The sequence below is a fragment of the Onychostruthus taczanowskii genome, unplaced genomic scaffold, assembly GCF_017590055.1.
Source record: "Onychostruthus taczanowskii isolate IOZ18803 unplaced genomic scaffold, ASM1759005v1 scaffold17, whole genome shotgun sequence".
NCBI classification, from domain to species: Eukaryota; Metazoa; Chordata; class Aves; order Passeriformes; family Passeridae; genus Onychostruthus; species Onychostruthus taczanowskii.
In genome coordinates, this window is record NW_024498906.1 from 1770773 (window position 1) to 1788030 (window position 17258).

Sequence of the window (17258 nt, forward strand, 5' to 3'; positions counted from 1 at the left end):
AGCCTAACCTCTGCAGGTTCTATCTGTACACTAATTTAAGATTAGTGTGTATAATACACTAATTTAAGAGTGTGTGTGTATAATATGGTACCACATACACGAGATTTATGGCACGTACCACATATCTGCATGGCACCAGCACACAGTACCTCAGATGTGCATGCTGGCACACGCAGAGCACAGCCATGACACAACCTATGAGCAGTAACAAATAAATGGCACAGAGCTCAGCAGTCATGGGTTACCTGCTCCTCCTTTGGAGAAGGGAAGGAGAGGCTGTTTCTCATACACTTTTTTCAGTTCTTGTGTCTGGATTGTATCTAAGGATTAGGGTGGAAAAGCATTAGCAAATGTACAAGCAAATGTACAGTTGCCCCTGTTGTAGGGTGAAGAGACAAGATTTGGAACAATGGACAAAAATAATTTTTCAAAATGTTAATCACAGCGAAAACCTTGAAGTGGGAAACAGAATACAAAGTTTGTATTTTAGCTGTGGAAGAGTAATTTTTGTATCCCTGCTTTCAATTTTGCACTCCAGGGAAAAAGCCAGCTGCAATTCTCACACAAGAATAATTAAAATTTTTTCTAGGAATTACTTTTACAGACGGAGTGCCTTTCACAGCTTTGGAGTCAGCAACCTTGCAATGCTCTAGCTGGCAGCTGCTATTCTACCACTGCTCTCTGAATGGAGACATGGGAAAGACAGCTTCTTGTGCAAGATTCTTTTTCCAGCCCCAAAGGAAAAAAAAAGGCAACAGGAATGATACCAAGCTGCCTAGATTGGACTGTGAAGAGAGCTTTAGCAGAGGACAGAAACAAGGTGACCAAGGGTTCTCACAAAAGCAACACATCCCAGCTTATGAGTAGAAACCTAAGGCTGTTAAGCTGGTGCACTAAGAAATTAAGAGTTAAGTAAGAAATTTCCTTAAAATCTGCAGTTTAGGTGAAGCCAGACATGAACCTGGGAGCAATGAAGACTGGAAGGAACCTCAGGGCAAACCACAACCGATTCTGACAGGAACAGTTCCATCTTTGACCCACAGCTGAAATCTGTGTTACACTGAGCACCGCAGGCTCCCCACAGCAGCAGTGCCTACGTGTTTCCCCTTGCCACTGACCACGCACTCACATTTCACGTACAGAAGATCAGCTCTGGAAAGTACAGTACCCATGATACCTGAATCTTCAGTACATGTTTTCGGCAATTTAATCGCTAACCTTCCTGCCAGCACAACTGAAAGGACAGACACCTTCTGCACTTGGATCTCAGGAACTTTGAGAGCTTTTAACCATTTTCAGAGCTGCTGAGCCTGCAGAATACAATCAGGAAACCAATGAGCTTAGGAGTGGTTTATAAGCCTTATTCAGAAACATGACACCATTTATGTTCCTTCACAATTGAACCTTATAGACATACAAAAACAGTAAATTGATACATTTACGATCAGTTGAGTAAGAATGCTGTATTGGAGGTATCCTCCTCTCAATACACACCAACTTTTTACAACAAATAGTTAAAATATATTAAATAATTACTTAATACTAAGAAAATGTTCTTCCTAGAGCAGGGTACCTGATCCAGGTAAGGAAAATAGACACTATCATGAAAGAAAAAGTAAGAGAAGACATTTTTACAAAAGCTCTTGATGTTTAAATCTTCTTAAAAGTACATATAAAGCAAAGAGGCCACTCTGTATTTAAAGCCATTTTGTTTTTATCTATTGGGGTAGTCACTTTACATCATTCCAAAAAGACTGTAGAAGGAATACAAGTGTCAAGAATCAGATCTTTATGGCACAAAAGGAATTTTTCCATTAACCTGCTTTCAGAGTTGTTAAATACATTATTAAAGACAAAGACACTAAGGCTACCACAAAATAATATTTGCATGATGATGTTAGTCTTTATTCAGTTTCTCAACTGACTCATCCAGTCTGAAGGTGGACAAGAATCTTTCCAGTAGTCTGTTTCACTGATTTATTCTGGATGAAAAGATTCTTTCTACTTTTGACACAAACTTATTTTCTTATTTATATTGTTACTCGAAGTTCACATAAGCTTTTATGTTGCACCTTACAATGAATGGAATTTCAGATTAAAATAAAACTCTACTCTTAACATAACCTTTTATATAATGTAAAAATATTCTACATGTTTAACATATCAAGAATGTTAAGCATTTACTTTGGGGAAAACCTATTTTATGCATTTTTCAGTACAAACCCCACTGTGAAGGCTTTGCATTTGTGTCTCCCTGTTCAGTCGGGTGCCACCCAGTGCTCATCGTCTGCAGCTGCAGCTCGGCCACAGCACCAACCGCAGTTTCCAAAAAATTGCAAATTTGAGATGCTGCTCACTGTTCATCTTTACTCCTCTCCCACCCCTCCCTCCACCATGGAAAATTGACATCTTTGAAATAATGAGTGTTTTTAATTATCAAAATCAGTATAAAAATAGCAGCATGCTACTAGACACGAAAAGCAGATTCATCATGCATTGTGAGTTTAAATGCAGATTTCTGCCTTCCTCTCATATTATCAAAATCTTTTTTAAAGTTAACGTCAAGGCAAGGGGTATGAGGACAGACACTGCATAGTATGATTTGATACTAATCTGAACTGGGTTATTTGCCTTTAATCAAAATTCATGATAATTACAGGGTAAACAATTTTTATTTCAAAATACAAGTTAACTGGAATTGTAGTGATGAAAGCAGAAGAGGGAAAAATGCAGTCTTTTACAGCCCATGTCACTGTATCTCACTTACATCCAGAGATAAAAGCTCTAATTGGTGAAGAGACAAAATATTTGTGGCATGTCATTGAACCTTTGTGATAATCCAGCGTTATCCATTTCTAAAGAAATATAAATACTTTAAAACAAACATTGAAAATAAATCCTTTTGATGTAACAAACTACACTCTTTACTGAGAATTTTCAGTCTTCTTAAAAGTAAGGGACGTCACCCAAGAAATAATCGAAGTATCAATGCAGAACAATCCTTGGAGGAAAAAAGTTGGAATGTAAACCTCTGTTCCAAATTAGATCTGAAAAGCAAGAACACCACACCATGTATTTCATCCAAGTGTATTTTTCATCAAGCAACTCTTTTAAAAACTTATTTTTACAGTTCAACAGGAGAATTCCTGAACTTAGCACAGTTTTAGCTGTTTTGCCTCAGCTCATGCCCTGTTTTCTTAACACATGAACAATTACTCCCTGCTTTTGTGCCCACCAGCCCTGTGACAATACTATTGGTCATGCAGGTGAGCAATTCTGCATAACCACAGTAGCTGCAACACAATTATACATCACTAGAACAGCCATAAACCAGCCCATGATTGTCAAAAATAAAACCAAATTTGAGAGTCACTTCCCTAAGCAGTGACTTTCTAATCGTCCTTCTGATACAAAAAACAAAGGAAAGGCTCCACCAAGTTCCTCCTGTTAACAATGACCTTGGAACTGCACTTCATTCCAGATATATGATGGTGATCCTCAGAGAGGTTACTCACATCTTTTCTTTGTATCTTTTACTTTCTTAAAGCGTGATATTAATATTTTATTGAAGAGCTGCCAAAAGCTCAAAAACAACCATAACTGCTCACTTAACCCCACATACAGATCCATTAGTTTGCAAATTTGTCCTACAGCTACTTATCTCTTTGATGTTTTACAACAGCCTCTTTATTAAAAGCATGCAGTACTAGTTTTTCTAGCTTCAACGAGCTCAATCTTCAGTAAGCTCAACCACTGATAGGCCCAAAGTGAAATTTTCTGAAGTCTGAAGAAAAATTCCTCAGCATTTCGGTATTTTTAAAATACTTGATCATATATTGATAACCTCAAAAAAGTCAGAATAATGGAAGCATTTTAGAAGAATTAGTCATATTATCAACTGAGAGAGAGGACTAAAAAGATGAAGAATTAAAGCATAATAGTATTCTTAGAACAGTCTATCCAATTAAGTTAACTCACTGGCTCACTCAGTTACCACTTATCCTCTCAGCCAGCTGACCCTGCACACATTCATCTCTCAGCTGTAAATTAAAGTGCATCAACTGCATTGCACAGCAGATAATACTTCTGCAATTTACTATAAAATTTGAGTTGTAACAATTTTACCACTATAATTTCAGAGTGTGCATGACCAATTACTACAGTTTAATGGTAAGCAGTAACACAAGTGACTATGACAGTCACGATTATGGTTAACTTTAGAAAAACTACTAGGATGTAGCTTTTTGGAGTTTTTATGTAAACAAATATAGAGCTTTAAAACTCTTGTTTTTTTAAAAACCAAATCCCTTAATTATTGATGCAGTTCTGGTGGGACAGCAAAGCTGTTAAACCTTGAGGAACTGGCAGGTGTCAAACAATTGATTTTCTTTTAGGCACCTTCAGACTGCTCTCCGTGGGTGTTTTAGCAGCGTGACACCAACTGTGCCATGTGTTTAGAGGCCAGTGCAGGAATGACTGTAGGACAGGAGAGAGGACAGAAAGCTGGCACGTGAATGGACCACACCACTTCCTGAGGCAATCCCTGAAGAGCAAAGCTATCCTGAACACCCAAGTATTCCTTGCTGTAGAACTAACAGCAGCAGCTTATTGCCAAAGATGAGAGCTTCAAACATATTATAAAAATACACATTTACTACTTACATCATCAATATCTTCGTCATCATCTCCAATATCATCAAACTGGATTTCATCATCATCTCCAGGACCAAATGTGTCTGTTTCATTGATTTTAGCTATGAAGGAATTTAGAGAGGTTAAGGAGTGCACTCACACTGTGCCAAGACAGACTGAGTATTCTTATCCAACATGAACTTCCAGTTTGAAGTGAAAAGATTCTTACCATGTTCTGGAAGCTCCCCATATGCTTTCAGGCTTCTGGCTTCATCTGCATTGTATTTTAGAATAACATCAGCCTTGTTATCCTAAATAAGAATTTATTAGAACACATTAGTCATCTATGAAGGAAAAATAAAACTATTAATTTCAGCAGACTGCATTATTTACAATAACTATACTATTTACAGTGGATTAACACCTATAATATTTATAAAAGAATATCTTGTTCTTCCTTCCCCTCCAGTTCATTTAAATATGAAGTAAACACACTGGAGTATTTTCATTTCTTCTGAGTGATAGCTTAATTATCCCTCATTACAAGGAATTTATAGATTCACAGAATGGTTTGGATAGGAAGAGACCTTAAAGATCATCTACTTCCAACCCCCTGCCAAGGGCAGGGACACCTTCCATGAGACCAGGGCGCTCAATCTGGCATTGGACACTGCCAGGGATGGGGCATCCACAACTTCCCTGGGCAACAAGACAAAAGAGAATTTGAGACAAATGAGAAATGCTGAGTACTCAACAACTTGACAAGTTCAGTTTCATGCCTTTGAAATTAACCTTTTTTCAGACAATACACACAGTGAGGTGTTGATGGTCAATCAGGAATCACAGAATCACTAGGTTGGAAGAGACCTTAAAGATCATTGAGTCTAACCCATGCCCTAACACCTCAACTAAACCATGGCACTGAGTGCTACATCCAGTTTTTTTTTTAAACGCATCCAGGGATGGCGACTCCACCACCTCCCTGGGCAGCTCATTCCAGTACTTTATCACTCTTTCCATAAAAAACTTCTTCCTAATATCCAACCTGTATTTCCATTGGCAAAGTCAAAACCGAAAAATTCCTAGTTTTAAGTACTTTATTATATACAGTAAGTGACAGTATCTTAAATGTTTTATAAACCTAATGCACATTTCAGAAGCAGAATCTATCTTCAACAACTGACAACACTAACATTCATGAAAGGCATTCACCTAATGAAGACCTGGCAACTGTTTCCCATTACTGTCTATATTACGTAAAGTTACGTCACTCCATTTTTGGAAATTTTAGTACAGACTAATTACTGATGAATTTGCCTCTTCAGGTAAAAGCCTAAACATCAAGGACCCAAAATTCTCATTACCAACAATTCTAATTATCACAATAAAATGTTTGGTACTTGACTTATCTCCTTCTTTACCACAGGATGCAAGCACCAAACAGCTACATCTAGAAAAAAACCAGGTCAAGCTTGATGACAGTAAGCACCTTCACTCACAAAGTCTCAGGGTGCAATTTAGAAGAACAAGTCAAACCAGAATTTGTCTACTCATTACAACCTTCCTGTAGCACAAGGAAACTAAAAATCATGATTTAGCATAACTAAATACAAATGCAAAGTTAGACAGGAATTTCCTCACAACACCTGCTGCAATTTAACAGCAAATAAAGCTACTTGTAAGATACTCCTTATAGTGGCATATTATACTGAATTTTTACCTGGTAGTCTCTTAAGCCAATCAATATAATATCAGATGTATTTATCCAGACCTGAAGGAGAAAACATGTGTTAAAGAAATTCAACTTCTGTTGTATAACACAAGAACCAAACTGCACATTTAGCTTTACGGAGAGACATAAACCTTTCGCTACAGCCACCACCTTCATTTTCTAACCAGTATGCTAGAAATATACAATTTAATGTTTTAATAGCAAATCCACTGTCATAAATACTCATAGTTATTTTTACATGTTATGGAGCTATTACAGGGTAATCAAAGTTCTTTGAAGAGCTTCTATCCAAGAGGGTGTTTATTAAGCCTTAATATCTGAGAAAACAGAAAGACTGCATCAAGGCATCAGTCATGAATTCTGTGAACTGAGCTCCTCAAGGGCAAAAATTAAAGAAAACCTGATGAAGGGGATGACAGACAAGAACAGGGAAGAGCACAAGAAAATGAACTGAGTTGTTTCTACAAACTATGTTAAACAGAAATCTGCAGAAGAGGACATGCTTTTAAATGCACAGGGTGGTTCTATGTGGGTTCTATCCCACATCCGCTTGATTTTTTGGAGATTGAAACTAATTTCAGTTGGAATTTCCTTTATTTTAAACATAAGGAATAAGTAAATGGTGCTTTTTGTAGCAAGAAATTAATTCTGCAGCACTTAGTGCTTATTTATGCACATTCTCCACTAGCTTCAACAGCTTCTTGCAGGCAGCTATAGCACTGCTCACACTGATCCCAAGACACGTGCATTCAGTGCTGTCCAAAAAATGGAACAATCCAGAATGAAGACAGAATGTCTGCTTTCATTGGAAACACACTGAGGGACCTTCTCCTTTCCATATACCAGCAGAGGACAGGAAGATGTAACACCTGACAAGGGCCAGAGGGGACACCATCTGAAGATGGCAAAGTTAAGAATGCAAACACTTAACACCTGACATCCCTGAAGGTACAAATCTTTGCAGATTAGCTTTCAACAGAAATATTTTGGGCATTGATGAAGTGGACAATGAAACAATGGCATTGGAGGTGTATTTTCTAAATAGTCACCAAGCTCCCCATCTGCAATTAGGGAGATTTTTATTATTTTATATATGTATAATTTTCTAGAATATGAAAAGCTTGTATTTCATAAGCAGCAGAACAAACCTTCCCCTGAAATATGCACATGGAAAGGCAGCCCTTCAACTGTGAGCTTCACCCAAGAGCCAAAGACTGCCTATTCTAGTGTCAGGAGGACAGACTAGTTTACAATTAAAAAAAGTAGTTTAAAATATTAAGTGCAGTAGAAATAGTCATTTTTTTAACAACCTACATTACTATAAGGTAAATTTTTACAATTGCATATCGTGCATAACATCACTGTTTCCTATTGCAATGCTTCAGAATTACCTTTTTTCTTAGCTTCCCTCTAATATGACATAACCTCTTCACACCATCAAAACATAATGCCTCCAGTCTTCCATTGCCTAACATCTTGATCACCTGGGCATATTCTGCAAGAGATGGTAGCAGAAACACAGAATCATTTAAGCTGGAAAAAATCTTTAGGATCAACATACAACCATTAACCCAGCATGGTTAAGTCCACCACTAAGTCACATCCCAAAGTGCCACAGAGCAAAAATTCTGATCAAATCCAGCTTCAAGACACAACCAATAACTTTTCTACTGTAACCCAAATCTGCTGTAATATTTTATCAAACGTGAACTGCTGACAGAAGCTTCAAGCACCCACACAGGCTGCTGAATGTATCACAGTTTTGTATCACTGTTGATGTTAACATTTTCAAATACTGCTCCTTCTTGGTTGCATTCACCCTTTTGCTCCCTCTCAAATGTTTGCTACAGAAAACCTCAGAGCTACTGAGTCACACTCAGAGTATGAAAGTATATGACAACAGCACAGCACCTGTCTTAAAGGACAACATCTCAGTGCTGTCACTGAGGCAGGAGAAAGCTGCATGCTGTGTACAGCCACCCACCGAGACTCTGAATCCCTCTTGCAGAGGCTCGGCGGACAACAGCCCACTGTCCTTGAAAGGACATAACCCTTATCAGACACTGGCTGGAAGGCAAACAGCAGGCTTCAGCTGAGGTCTGTGAAGCACCTCTCTAACCCTACCCTCAATCTCTTCACCCTGTACTTCACCTTCTCCCTTACCAAGCTACAAAACATCACATACTGGAGAACTTCACACAAATTAGATAGTCCAATGAATCACGAGACTGTTCATAACTGAGAATAATGTTTCATTTTCATTAAATAGATTTTGCTTGGGAGATGTAAAGGATCTTAAGTTACAGATGTACAAAAAAGAAACTCCTTTTCTGCTTACAACCAACACAAAATACCACAGATTTGTTCAGTGGCACTTCTACAGTGATTTAACTCAGTACCCTTCCCATATTTGTAACAAACCAACCGATTATTGGTTACTAGGAAAGCACTCCCACTATGTGAGCAACCACCAGAGTGTGACACACAAGACAGAGTGAGCTGAAAGGGAGGTGAGCTCAGTGTCACCCAAGGCAGGGCAGATGGGAATCCCAGTCATCCCCCATGAACTCTCTTGTGCCTTACTTCACCAGACAGCATCCCACTTACACCTCCTGTTTTAATAACTGCTAGACTTCAGCCCAGGAAGGAATGGACCAAACCATCAGGGGACTGAACAGTGAGATGAGCTGCTCTGCCACATCAGTGACTTCAGGGAGCTCAGTGAAGGAGCCAAGAGATGTTAGAGTCCATACAGAACAGAAAGTGGGACTGTGCATCCCAGGAACAATTACTGGCAAAACTGAACCACATCTGCTAAGCCAGCTGCTCACAGACCCTCACACAAAGCTATCATGAGGTTTCTAGGAAACATTTAAGTTCTATTTTATACAGAGCATGCACTAAGGTCAAGGAGAGGGAAACGTCATTCTTAAGCACTGAAGATATTGAAAATTTCACTTCTACTGTCTTTCTATTACATTCAATATGTCATTTGGAATTCAAATACAACCCCAATAAGAATACCTCTCTCTCTTCTGCCACTTACAGAATGTGACTGAAAACAAGGACATTGCCATACTATAGTTAAAAACTCACCTTGCCCATCTTCTTTGAAGACCAGTTCTCTTTTTTCTGATTCATTCTCATTCTTACCTCGTCGCCTGTTTTTACCTCCTTTGCCTAAATTAAGTGGGAGAAGTAAAAAGCAGGTGTTACTGTCTCTAGATACAGTCAGTGACAAGAGTCAGACATATGGAGATTTTTATTATGGAGATTTTTATGCTTGTTTTAAGCATCACACCCAGGTCTTGTTTTTTTCCCTTACTTTTAAGTTTAAATTTTTAGCTGAGTAGTAACAAAGTAATTAAACATTAGACTCTCCACTGTTTAAACTGTCCTGGTTGCTCTGGAGCGACAGCAGCCTTCAAAATGATTTTCACAAGATGGCCATTTTCACCTTGTGATCCCTGCTACCAAATACCTCAAAAATAACGGTGGGATAGCCTGATGCACGTAATCTTCAAGAGCAGATGAATAACTTCAGTTACTGTGCTGCTGAAATCCCTGAAATGCTCAAGAGGAACCTTACTCTCCAAGTGAAGCTGCCCTTTTTAAAAGGCACACACGTGGCAACAGGATTAGATGATCTTCACCAAGAGCATAAGAGCAGCTCATACTTGCCCCTCTGTTAAAATCTGGGCTCCCTTTCCCTCACGGTTTCTGCGTTTCTTTCCGGAGTAAGAAACAAGGGAAGCGGCAGCAGCGCTGCCCAGCGAGGGCACGGAGGGGCCCGGCCGCCTGCTCGGCAGGGCCGATCGTGACAAGCGAGCCGCGAGCAGGGCCTCCCGCTCCCGCCCGGGCCTCGGCGGCCTCCGACGCGCGCCCGGCAGGCGGAACCGGCCCGGGGACCCGCCGGGTGGCGGGAGGGCCCCTCGGCCCGCAGGCTCCGGCCGCTGCGCCGACTCGGCCACAGCGGCCCCCCGCGGCCCGGAGGACTTCAGAAGCGCAGGACGCGCCCAGAGCCCGCTCCCCGTCCCGGCCCCGGGAATGGCCCCGGGAACGGCCCCGCCTGGGCACTGCCGGGCGTTCTGTGGTGGAGTGCAGGAAAAGCAGCAGGAGGAGGAGCGGGCAGTGCGCACCCAGGCAGCCCCGGCACACCGCACAGCGCTCGGGGGGAGCGGTGTTAGGGATGACTCCTTCCAGTACCTGCAGTACCTGCCAGGAAAGGTGGGGCAAGCCTATTTACAGGCGTTCGTAGTGACGGAACAAGGAGGAGTGCGTTCAGCTTGAGAGAGTAGGTTTAGATGAGACATTACAAAGAAACTCTTTACTGTGCGGGTGGTGAGGCACTGGCACAGGCTGCCCAGAGGAGCTGTGCGTGCCCCGTCTCTGGCGTGTTCACGGCAAGGCTGGATGAGGCCCCGAGGAACCTGCTCTGGTGGGAGGTGTCCCTGCCACGGCAGGGATTGCAACCAGATGATTTTCAAGCTCCATTCCAACCCAAACTATACTATGATTCTGTAAATCAAAGGGTACGAAGGTGAGGAAGGCTGACAGCAGGAGCTGTGGTATAGCAGACCCCCTTTCTGCCTTTGCAGAGTTTCTGGAGGTTTACAAATGATCCAGTTCACTTGTAAATAAATTTAAAAATGTTTTTAGCCAAGCAGCATAAAGACTTGTGTGAACAAAGGGCCACAGCTATGCAGACCTCTGATCCCAGGTGTGAATTTCACTGAGGAAATCACAGTACCCTTGCCCCATATCCATTACCAAACCTCTCCATGTTACCTGATGCCTTTCTTCTGGTACACTTAGCAAAACCTCTGGTTACAGTCCTCACAAATCCTCTATCACAATTACTGTAATGTTTCGTACACTATGCAAACCTTTGAAAATCTCATCTTTTCCACCTTGCAAGGTTAAAAAGAATTACAGCTGTAAGCTTCCAAGTTGTATGAGCTGCTACATGGGCATGGAGTGCTTCTGCATATACTGTTATGTTCCAAATGTTTACAAAGTGCATTAATTACCCAACATGCCCACATTTTCAGTGTCCAGTGCACTGCAGGCATAGCAAATGTTATACAGCAGCCTCCCGTTAAGTGGTACTTTAGAGCTGACTGGAACCTGACAGGGTCTTTAAACACAATATCCTTGCAGTGTGGTCTTTGTATGTTGTATCAGGTCTATAAGCACCATCGGAACAGGAGTTTTTCCTTTGTCTCCATGTTTATCTTCTTCAACATGCTGCAATGTCAGGACACTTGCTTTTTACAAACCCTTTCTGGCTGGCAAAGCACACTCAGTGTGCTGTGAAGGTAGTTCAGAGTAACTGATGAACAAGCAATGAGTTTTGTAACTGGTCAGAACAAATGATTACACAAAACAACCCTTTAAGATGTTTGAAAGTTTATTCATAGTAGAAATTTCAATTTCTTTTGAAGACTACAAAACCTGCCATTAGACAGGAAAACAAGCAATGATACTTTCCAAAACTGTTCATAGTTACATCTGGAACAGTTTTAATTACACATTAATAGCATGATTGGAACATCTCTTAGATCAGACTCTGAATAAAACAATCATTTAAAGTATTCAGTACAATTAATTTTTTTTTAACTAGCATTTCAGTTCTATGACAGCAGTGCCAAGCATCTAACAGATGCTATTGTAATGGTCTAGAACAAGGTACAATACCACTGATTTCCTGGAACAGTACCTTAGACTCACTTACATGCCATGCTGAGAAAACTAGTATAAAGTATGATTGTATAGAATCGTAGAAAAATATTTTATCTGTGATTTTGTAATTTTTTAAAAATTGTTTAAGTAGACATCCCCCCCCCAACTAGGTTGCAAAATAATTACATCCCTCATAAGTACACCTTCCCTTTGATTAGGTCAAGAGTATCAAGATAAAGCTAATCATTTACATCATTTTCATAAGTGAAAATTCATCTATTAACCACTGCTGCTTAGTAAGGGCCAGCACACTTTGAATCCTTTCCTTCCAGTAATAGAAAAGCACAGCTTTAGTTGGTAACACCACATTTACAAAAGCAAAACACACACACACACAAAAATCCCAGACATGTAAATCTATTTTCTTATGGCCTTGTCTCTTCAGAGAAGAGCTTTAACTATTTTCTTGAAAAACTCCTTTTAAGTTTTACTCAATGTTATAGTGATTATGAACACAGAACTTTGCCATTACTGGACACAGATGGCATTTAATGGGTATTGCAACTTCACTCTTCCCTCTGTTCCCTCATGCTCTCAAGCACAGTAAATGGTAATTTCACACTAAAAAAATTAAAAACAAACCATGGTCAACACATAGAAAAATTCACCTGTATCTGCGTTCTCTTTTTTTTATCCTCTATGACTCTCTGAGTCACTTGCTATGCTTTGCAGACCAAGCAGCAGTCCAGCAATGCATGTACACAGTGTGCCATAAACTCACATTCTAACAGAAAAGTGCTGAGACTCAGAGAAGCATTATGTGGATTTCTTTACAGGTTATAATAACTGCAGCTATAAAAACATTAAAAAAAAAATGGAAGTCATGAACATGGATCCAAACCAGGAAGTAAGGTACATAAACCATGCCTGGCTGTAAGATACACCTCCCTGATTTAGCAGGCCCTTTATACCTTGGTTTAGAAAGTAACTTGAAAATATAGTGGATCTAGACTTCAACACATTCAGCTTAGGGCGTGCTAAATTTTCCTCTTTTGCTACAATTTAAAATGTTCATCCTCTGCTGATATATATACACGACTTAATAGCAACATTTGTAAAGTCTAGACTAAATTAACAGCTCACTTGAGAGTGTAGATACATAAAATGCAGGAATTGACTTTGCTTCACTATTTGGCTAATGAGCTTCAGGACAATAAAATAAGGCAACAATAAAACTACTGAAAGTATTTTTATATTATTTTAATATGGATATTGCCAATAGTGAGGCAGCTTAACACTTCCTCTTTTTGGTCTGTTCTTTGCCAGGTACCTATATACACACACTGAACAGAGTAGGAACTCCTTCCTGAAGTGAAATGTTATTACTGACACACTGGCAAGTACTGCCATCCTTCTATTTCAACAGCATTTAAACCATTTGGTTGACTAGATATAACAATCTTCTAATTAACACCTTAAAAGCCACCAGAAAGTACAGTTTCCAGATTTTGAGAAGCCTGATTTAAATTTGCTCACAGAGCTGAAAAATACATTTTTTGAGAGGTAAGGTTTTAATAAATTCCTCTGGAGCTGCTGACATAAAAAAAAAAAAAAAGAAAAAAAGAAAAAAAAAAAGGCATTTTCCCATTTTTCTTCCTCTACTTAAAAATGTTCCTTGAAGGAAGGGTAGATGCATCTGTACAGCTATAGGGTCTTCAATGTTAGAGCACCAAGTAAGGGAAAAATACTGTTTGCTTGGGAAGAGCTGTGTTTTCAAATTTCTGGGATCTAGGCTAATTTAAAAATCCTTGTTTATAAAACCAGTTTCTTCACAATAATATAATGGATTAAATATTTCGCAAAATTTTAAGGGCAATAAAACTGGGATCCTTTGCAGATCTAAGTAAAGGAAACTTCCCCAAGGAACTCAAAAATTCTGGCAGAAGAAACACTCCCATCCAGAGCAAATCTGTGGTGTCATAAAGATGATTGTTCCTTTCAACAAACCACTGATGATTTCAGGGAAATAAGCCAATTAATTACCGTAAAAGAAAGTTAATACCACTAAGCCAACAAAATACCTTCTTATGCAAAACACAAAATGGCATTGTTCACCAACAGCCATTCACCCAGATCCATATTTTATTAAAGCTAGAATTCCCAAGAGTCATTTCATATCTGGAAGAACTTTACATAGCCTGTAATTTTGGGGGAATGGAACACTCACTGTATTCAAACACATTCCAGTGCCCCTTCTCATTTGGGAAATTTCATCTTTTCAAGACAAGCCATCAAGATGAGCCTTTAATTACTTTAGATACCAAGAGGCCAAGAATATTAAACGTTTGTATCAGTATTTAAAGTGAGTCTTCCACCCTCATTACCAACTCACCTCCATCTGCGGAAAAGTGAGAAAGTTCCCTCTGAATGGCTTCATCTTACCTGTCTGGGATGACACTATTTTCATGGTAAATTAGAATGACCCTTTTCTAATCAAACAGATCTTTATGTCCTGCCCCTCATTTTGCTTTTGAAGTCAATTAAAATTATCAGAAAGTAACTGACAGAACATTAGATCCATCAGTTTTGCAACTGCAATGAATGCAGTTTAAATCTACTCTTTGCAGGTTGCTGCTTATTACGACCAATATGTTTTGCTTTATCTTCAAATGTTGCCTCTCTTCTATAATGCCAACATTCATTCACTGAACAATTCATTTGCAGCTTAAACAAAAGTCATAGAATACAGATAAAATATTAACAATGGATTATAAGAATAAACCATATAGAAATGTCCTCTATCAGAAAGTATTTAGCAATAATTCCTGAGTCCAGAGATTAGATGGGAGAGAGTAAAAGGGAGGGGAGGGGTAACAAAGACAGTGAGATACGGAGCAAGTTATCTTTTCTCTGGGTTACATTACCTAAAGGATATATAGTATGGTGAGAGATTCACTGTTTAAATTTCATAACATGACATGTGGCATCAAAAACACAGAAATGTAGAAAAGACACAGGCAAGGAAAACTACTTATCCATAGTATTACATTCAATAGCTGTTTAACAGTCAGGCTTCTTTTAGAGCTGTCCAACAATACTGATTATCCAGGTGAACTGTTTAATCAGACTTACTTGTCATAATGATTAATAATATCTAAGTAAAACAAGGCATGTATACATTAAAGAAAACAGCACAGAAATGTACTGCTTGTGAACTGTTTACAAAAACATACAAAATGTTGGATGGCACAATGTATAGTGCTAATATAAACAGATTGTTTAAGCTAAGTGCTTAACATAAACTGTCCATCTCGACCTGTAACAAAGAATATTTTAGGGGACAAAAAAAATATTCCTTATAAAAATAATGCTATGTGGTGCAGAGTGCTTTATTCAGTGTATTTTTGACAGAGGTGGCGTTTGTAATTCTTCTGGTTTACTCAGTCGCGAACGTGGTAATTTTCATTGTCTCCACTTGTCACTCCATTTGCAGCTCCAGTAAGATCAGTAACTTGCCATCAACAGTTTAAAGCGAGAGTAGATGAAAGCAGTAGCAGCAGCAGGAGCAGCAGCATTATAGGTACCAGCTGGGACAGAGTGTGCTTGCAGGTATCTGTCAGATATGTGCTACCTGTCGCCATGATTTGTGCTATCATCTTATGCCATGGTACCAAGTGTCTGGTTGAGGTCATTTCACAGGGCTGTTGAGGTAATTTTTTTAATACCTCTCCTCTGAGCAAGAGTAGAACGGCCAACTGGCTCCAAAACTGGTGACTGATTACGATTCAAAGCTGAGTAAGTTGCTGCCATTGCACCCTATAGGGTAGAGGGGAAAAGAACAGTAAGAGTATGTTGTGACTGATGCACACTACAGCAGTGCTAAATGCCAGAAACTCTGAACAAGTTTCAACTTTCAGTCTATTTTCATCTACAAAACAGAAACATACTACTGAAGTCCTAGCAGTGTTAGGAGCGAGTGTTTTTTAGGGTAATAAATAGTTTTACATTGCTTATAGTCAAACCCAGAAGGTATAAGTAGGTTGCCAAATTAAGTTCTATCACTATGTTGTGGGAAAGAGCTGGGGAATGAAATCCCATTGGTAGACTCTCTGCTTATCACTTACATAACCATTTCAGTTTCCAACAAAATATTTAAAAATCACCCGCATTATTCAGCACATAAAATTAATTAAAAAAAAATTTAGAAAGTTGTGAGCTGTGGGATCAGAACTCCCCCACTTCCCACTTGTGTTTTGGATGCTAGAACTTTCTAATAGCTGACTCAGAGAGTGTTAATTATATTCTTCAGATCCCTTTTATGTCACACAAGAGATTCTTGAAAGTAGGACTGAAAACAAGGTTCTACTACAAAGAAGTAGAATTTGAATTATTTTTGATCTTCTTCTGCTTGTTCAAAGTGAAAAAGTTCCAGATTGTTTCGGACAGAGTGCACAAGTGTGACACCATAGTAATTAACCCTGCCCTTTTGACTTCTCTTCAGCTTTTACTGTGATCACAAAGTATTCTGTTTTCCTTCAGTTACTGGCAAGTACTCTCCTCTGAAACGGTAAAGTTAGCAAACAATTTTACAGCTCCCCTATAGTCACCTGACATTTTTCACTCAGAGAAGAATGATTTAGGTTGGTTTCTAAAAGCACTTAAGCCTTCCAGTAGCCCAACAGATTTCAAACACAAAAACATAATTTTTTTTTTTCAAATGTATTAGATTTATCGTTTGTAAGTGGTTTCACATTAAATCCTATTACATATTTCAAGTTCATTTTATGGCTTATTGCAACATCCAGTCGTAACAACTTGTTCAGTTTTTAGAAGAAATACATGCTACCCCGAACCTTATAAACAAACACCCTTTTGTTTACATTAATTTTGGCTAAACAGCAAGCTGAGAAAGTATCAGCTTACCTTCACTAAATGGGGAGCATCCTGCCTATTCAGCTGGTATTGAGGCAACTGGTCACAGTGAACTATCCAGGGGTGACTGAGAACTTGGGCTGCAGTCAGTCTTTGATGAGGGTCAACATGAAGCATTTTTGAAACAAGGTCCTGTCAACAAAGATCAATGGAAATAACAGCAGAACTTCAACTTTAAAACAGATTAATACTTCAAAACTATACAAGATTCTAGAAGTATAAAAATATGTTCATCATGTCAGTTTAAAACAAATGAAAAACCACCCAGCAATGCTAACAG

The 17258-nt window shown here is 39.1% G+C and overlaps 2 protein-coding genes across 3 annotated transcripts in view; both read right to left on the reverse strand.

Annotated features, from left to right (window-relative positions):
• Positions 1–1696: 1696 nt before the first annotated feature.
• EIF1AX (eukaryotic translation initiation factor 1A X-linked) lies at positions 1697–14444 on the reverse strand. Its single transcript, XM_041399691.1, has 9 exons — positions 14439–14444; positions 10111–10579; positions 10042–10068; positions 9461–9544; positions 7756–7859; positions 6353–6403; positions 4862–4943; positions 4663–4754; positions 1697–3047 (listed from the first exon to the last, which is right to left on the reverse strand). The coding sequence occupies exons 1-9, from the start codon at positions 14442–14444 to the stop codon at positions 3042–3044; spliced, it is 921 nt and encodes a 306-aa protein (XP_041255625.1). The 3' UTR covers positions 1697–3041.
• Positions 11757–17258, reverse strand: part of RPS6KA3 (ribosomal protein S6 kinase A3) — a 73346-nt gene continuing 67844 nt past the window's right edge. For both annotated transcript variants that reach the window (XM_041399717.1, XM_041399716.1), the window contains exons 21-22: positions 16970–17110; positions 11757–15862 (exon numbers count right to left, since the gene is read on the reverse strand). In XM_041399717.1, the coding sequence (XP_041255651.1) occupies positions 15740–15862; positions 16970–17110 (264 nt within the window). In that variant the 3' untranslated portion in view covers positions 11757–15739. The remainder of the gene's footprint in view (positions 15863–16969; positions 17111–17258) is intronic.

Coding starts and splice junctions, on each gene's coding strand:
- EIF1AX (XM_041399691.1), bottom strand. Junction 10,069..10,110: donor GCGCTGCTGCCGCTTCCCTT/GTTTCTTACTCC, acceptor CGTGAGGGAAAG/GGAGCCCAGATTTTAACAGA. Junction 7,860..9,460: donor CTTCAAAGAAGATGGGCAAG/GTGAGTTTTTAA, acceptor CATCTCTTGCAG/AATATGCCCAGGTGATCAAG.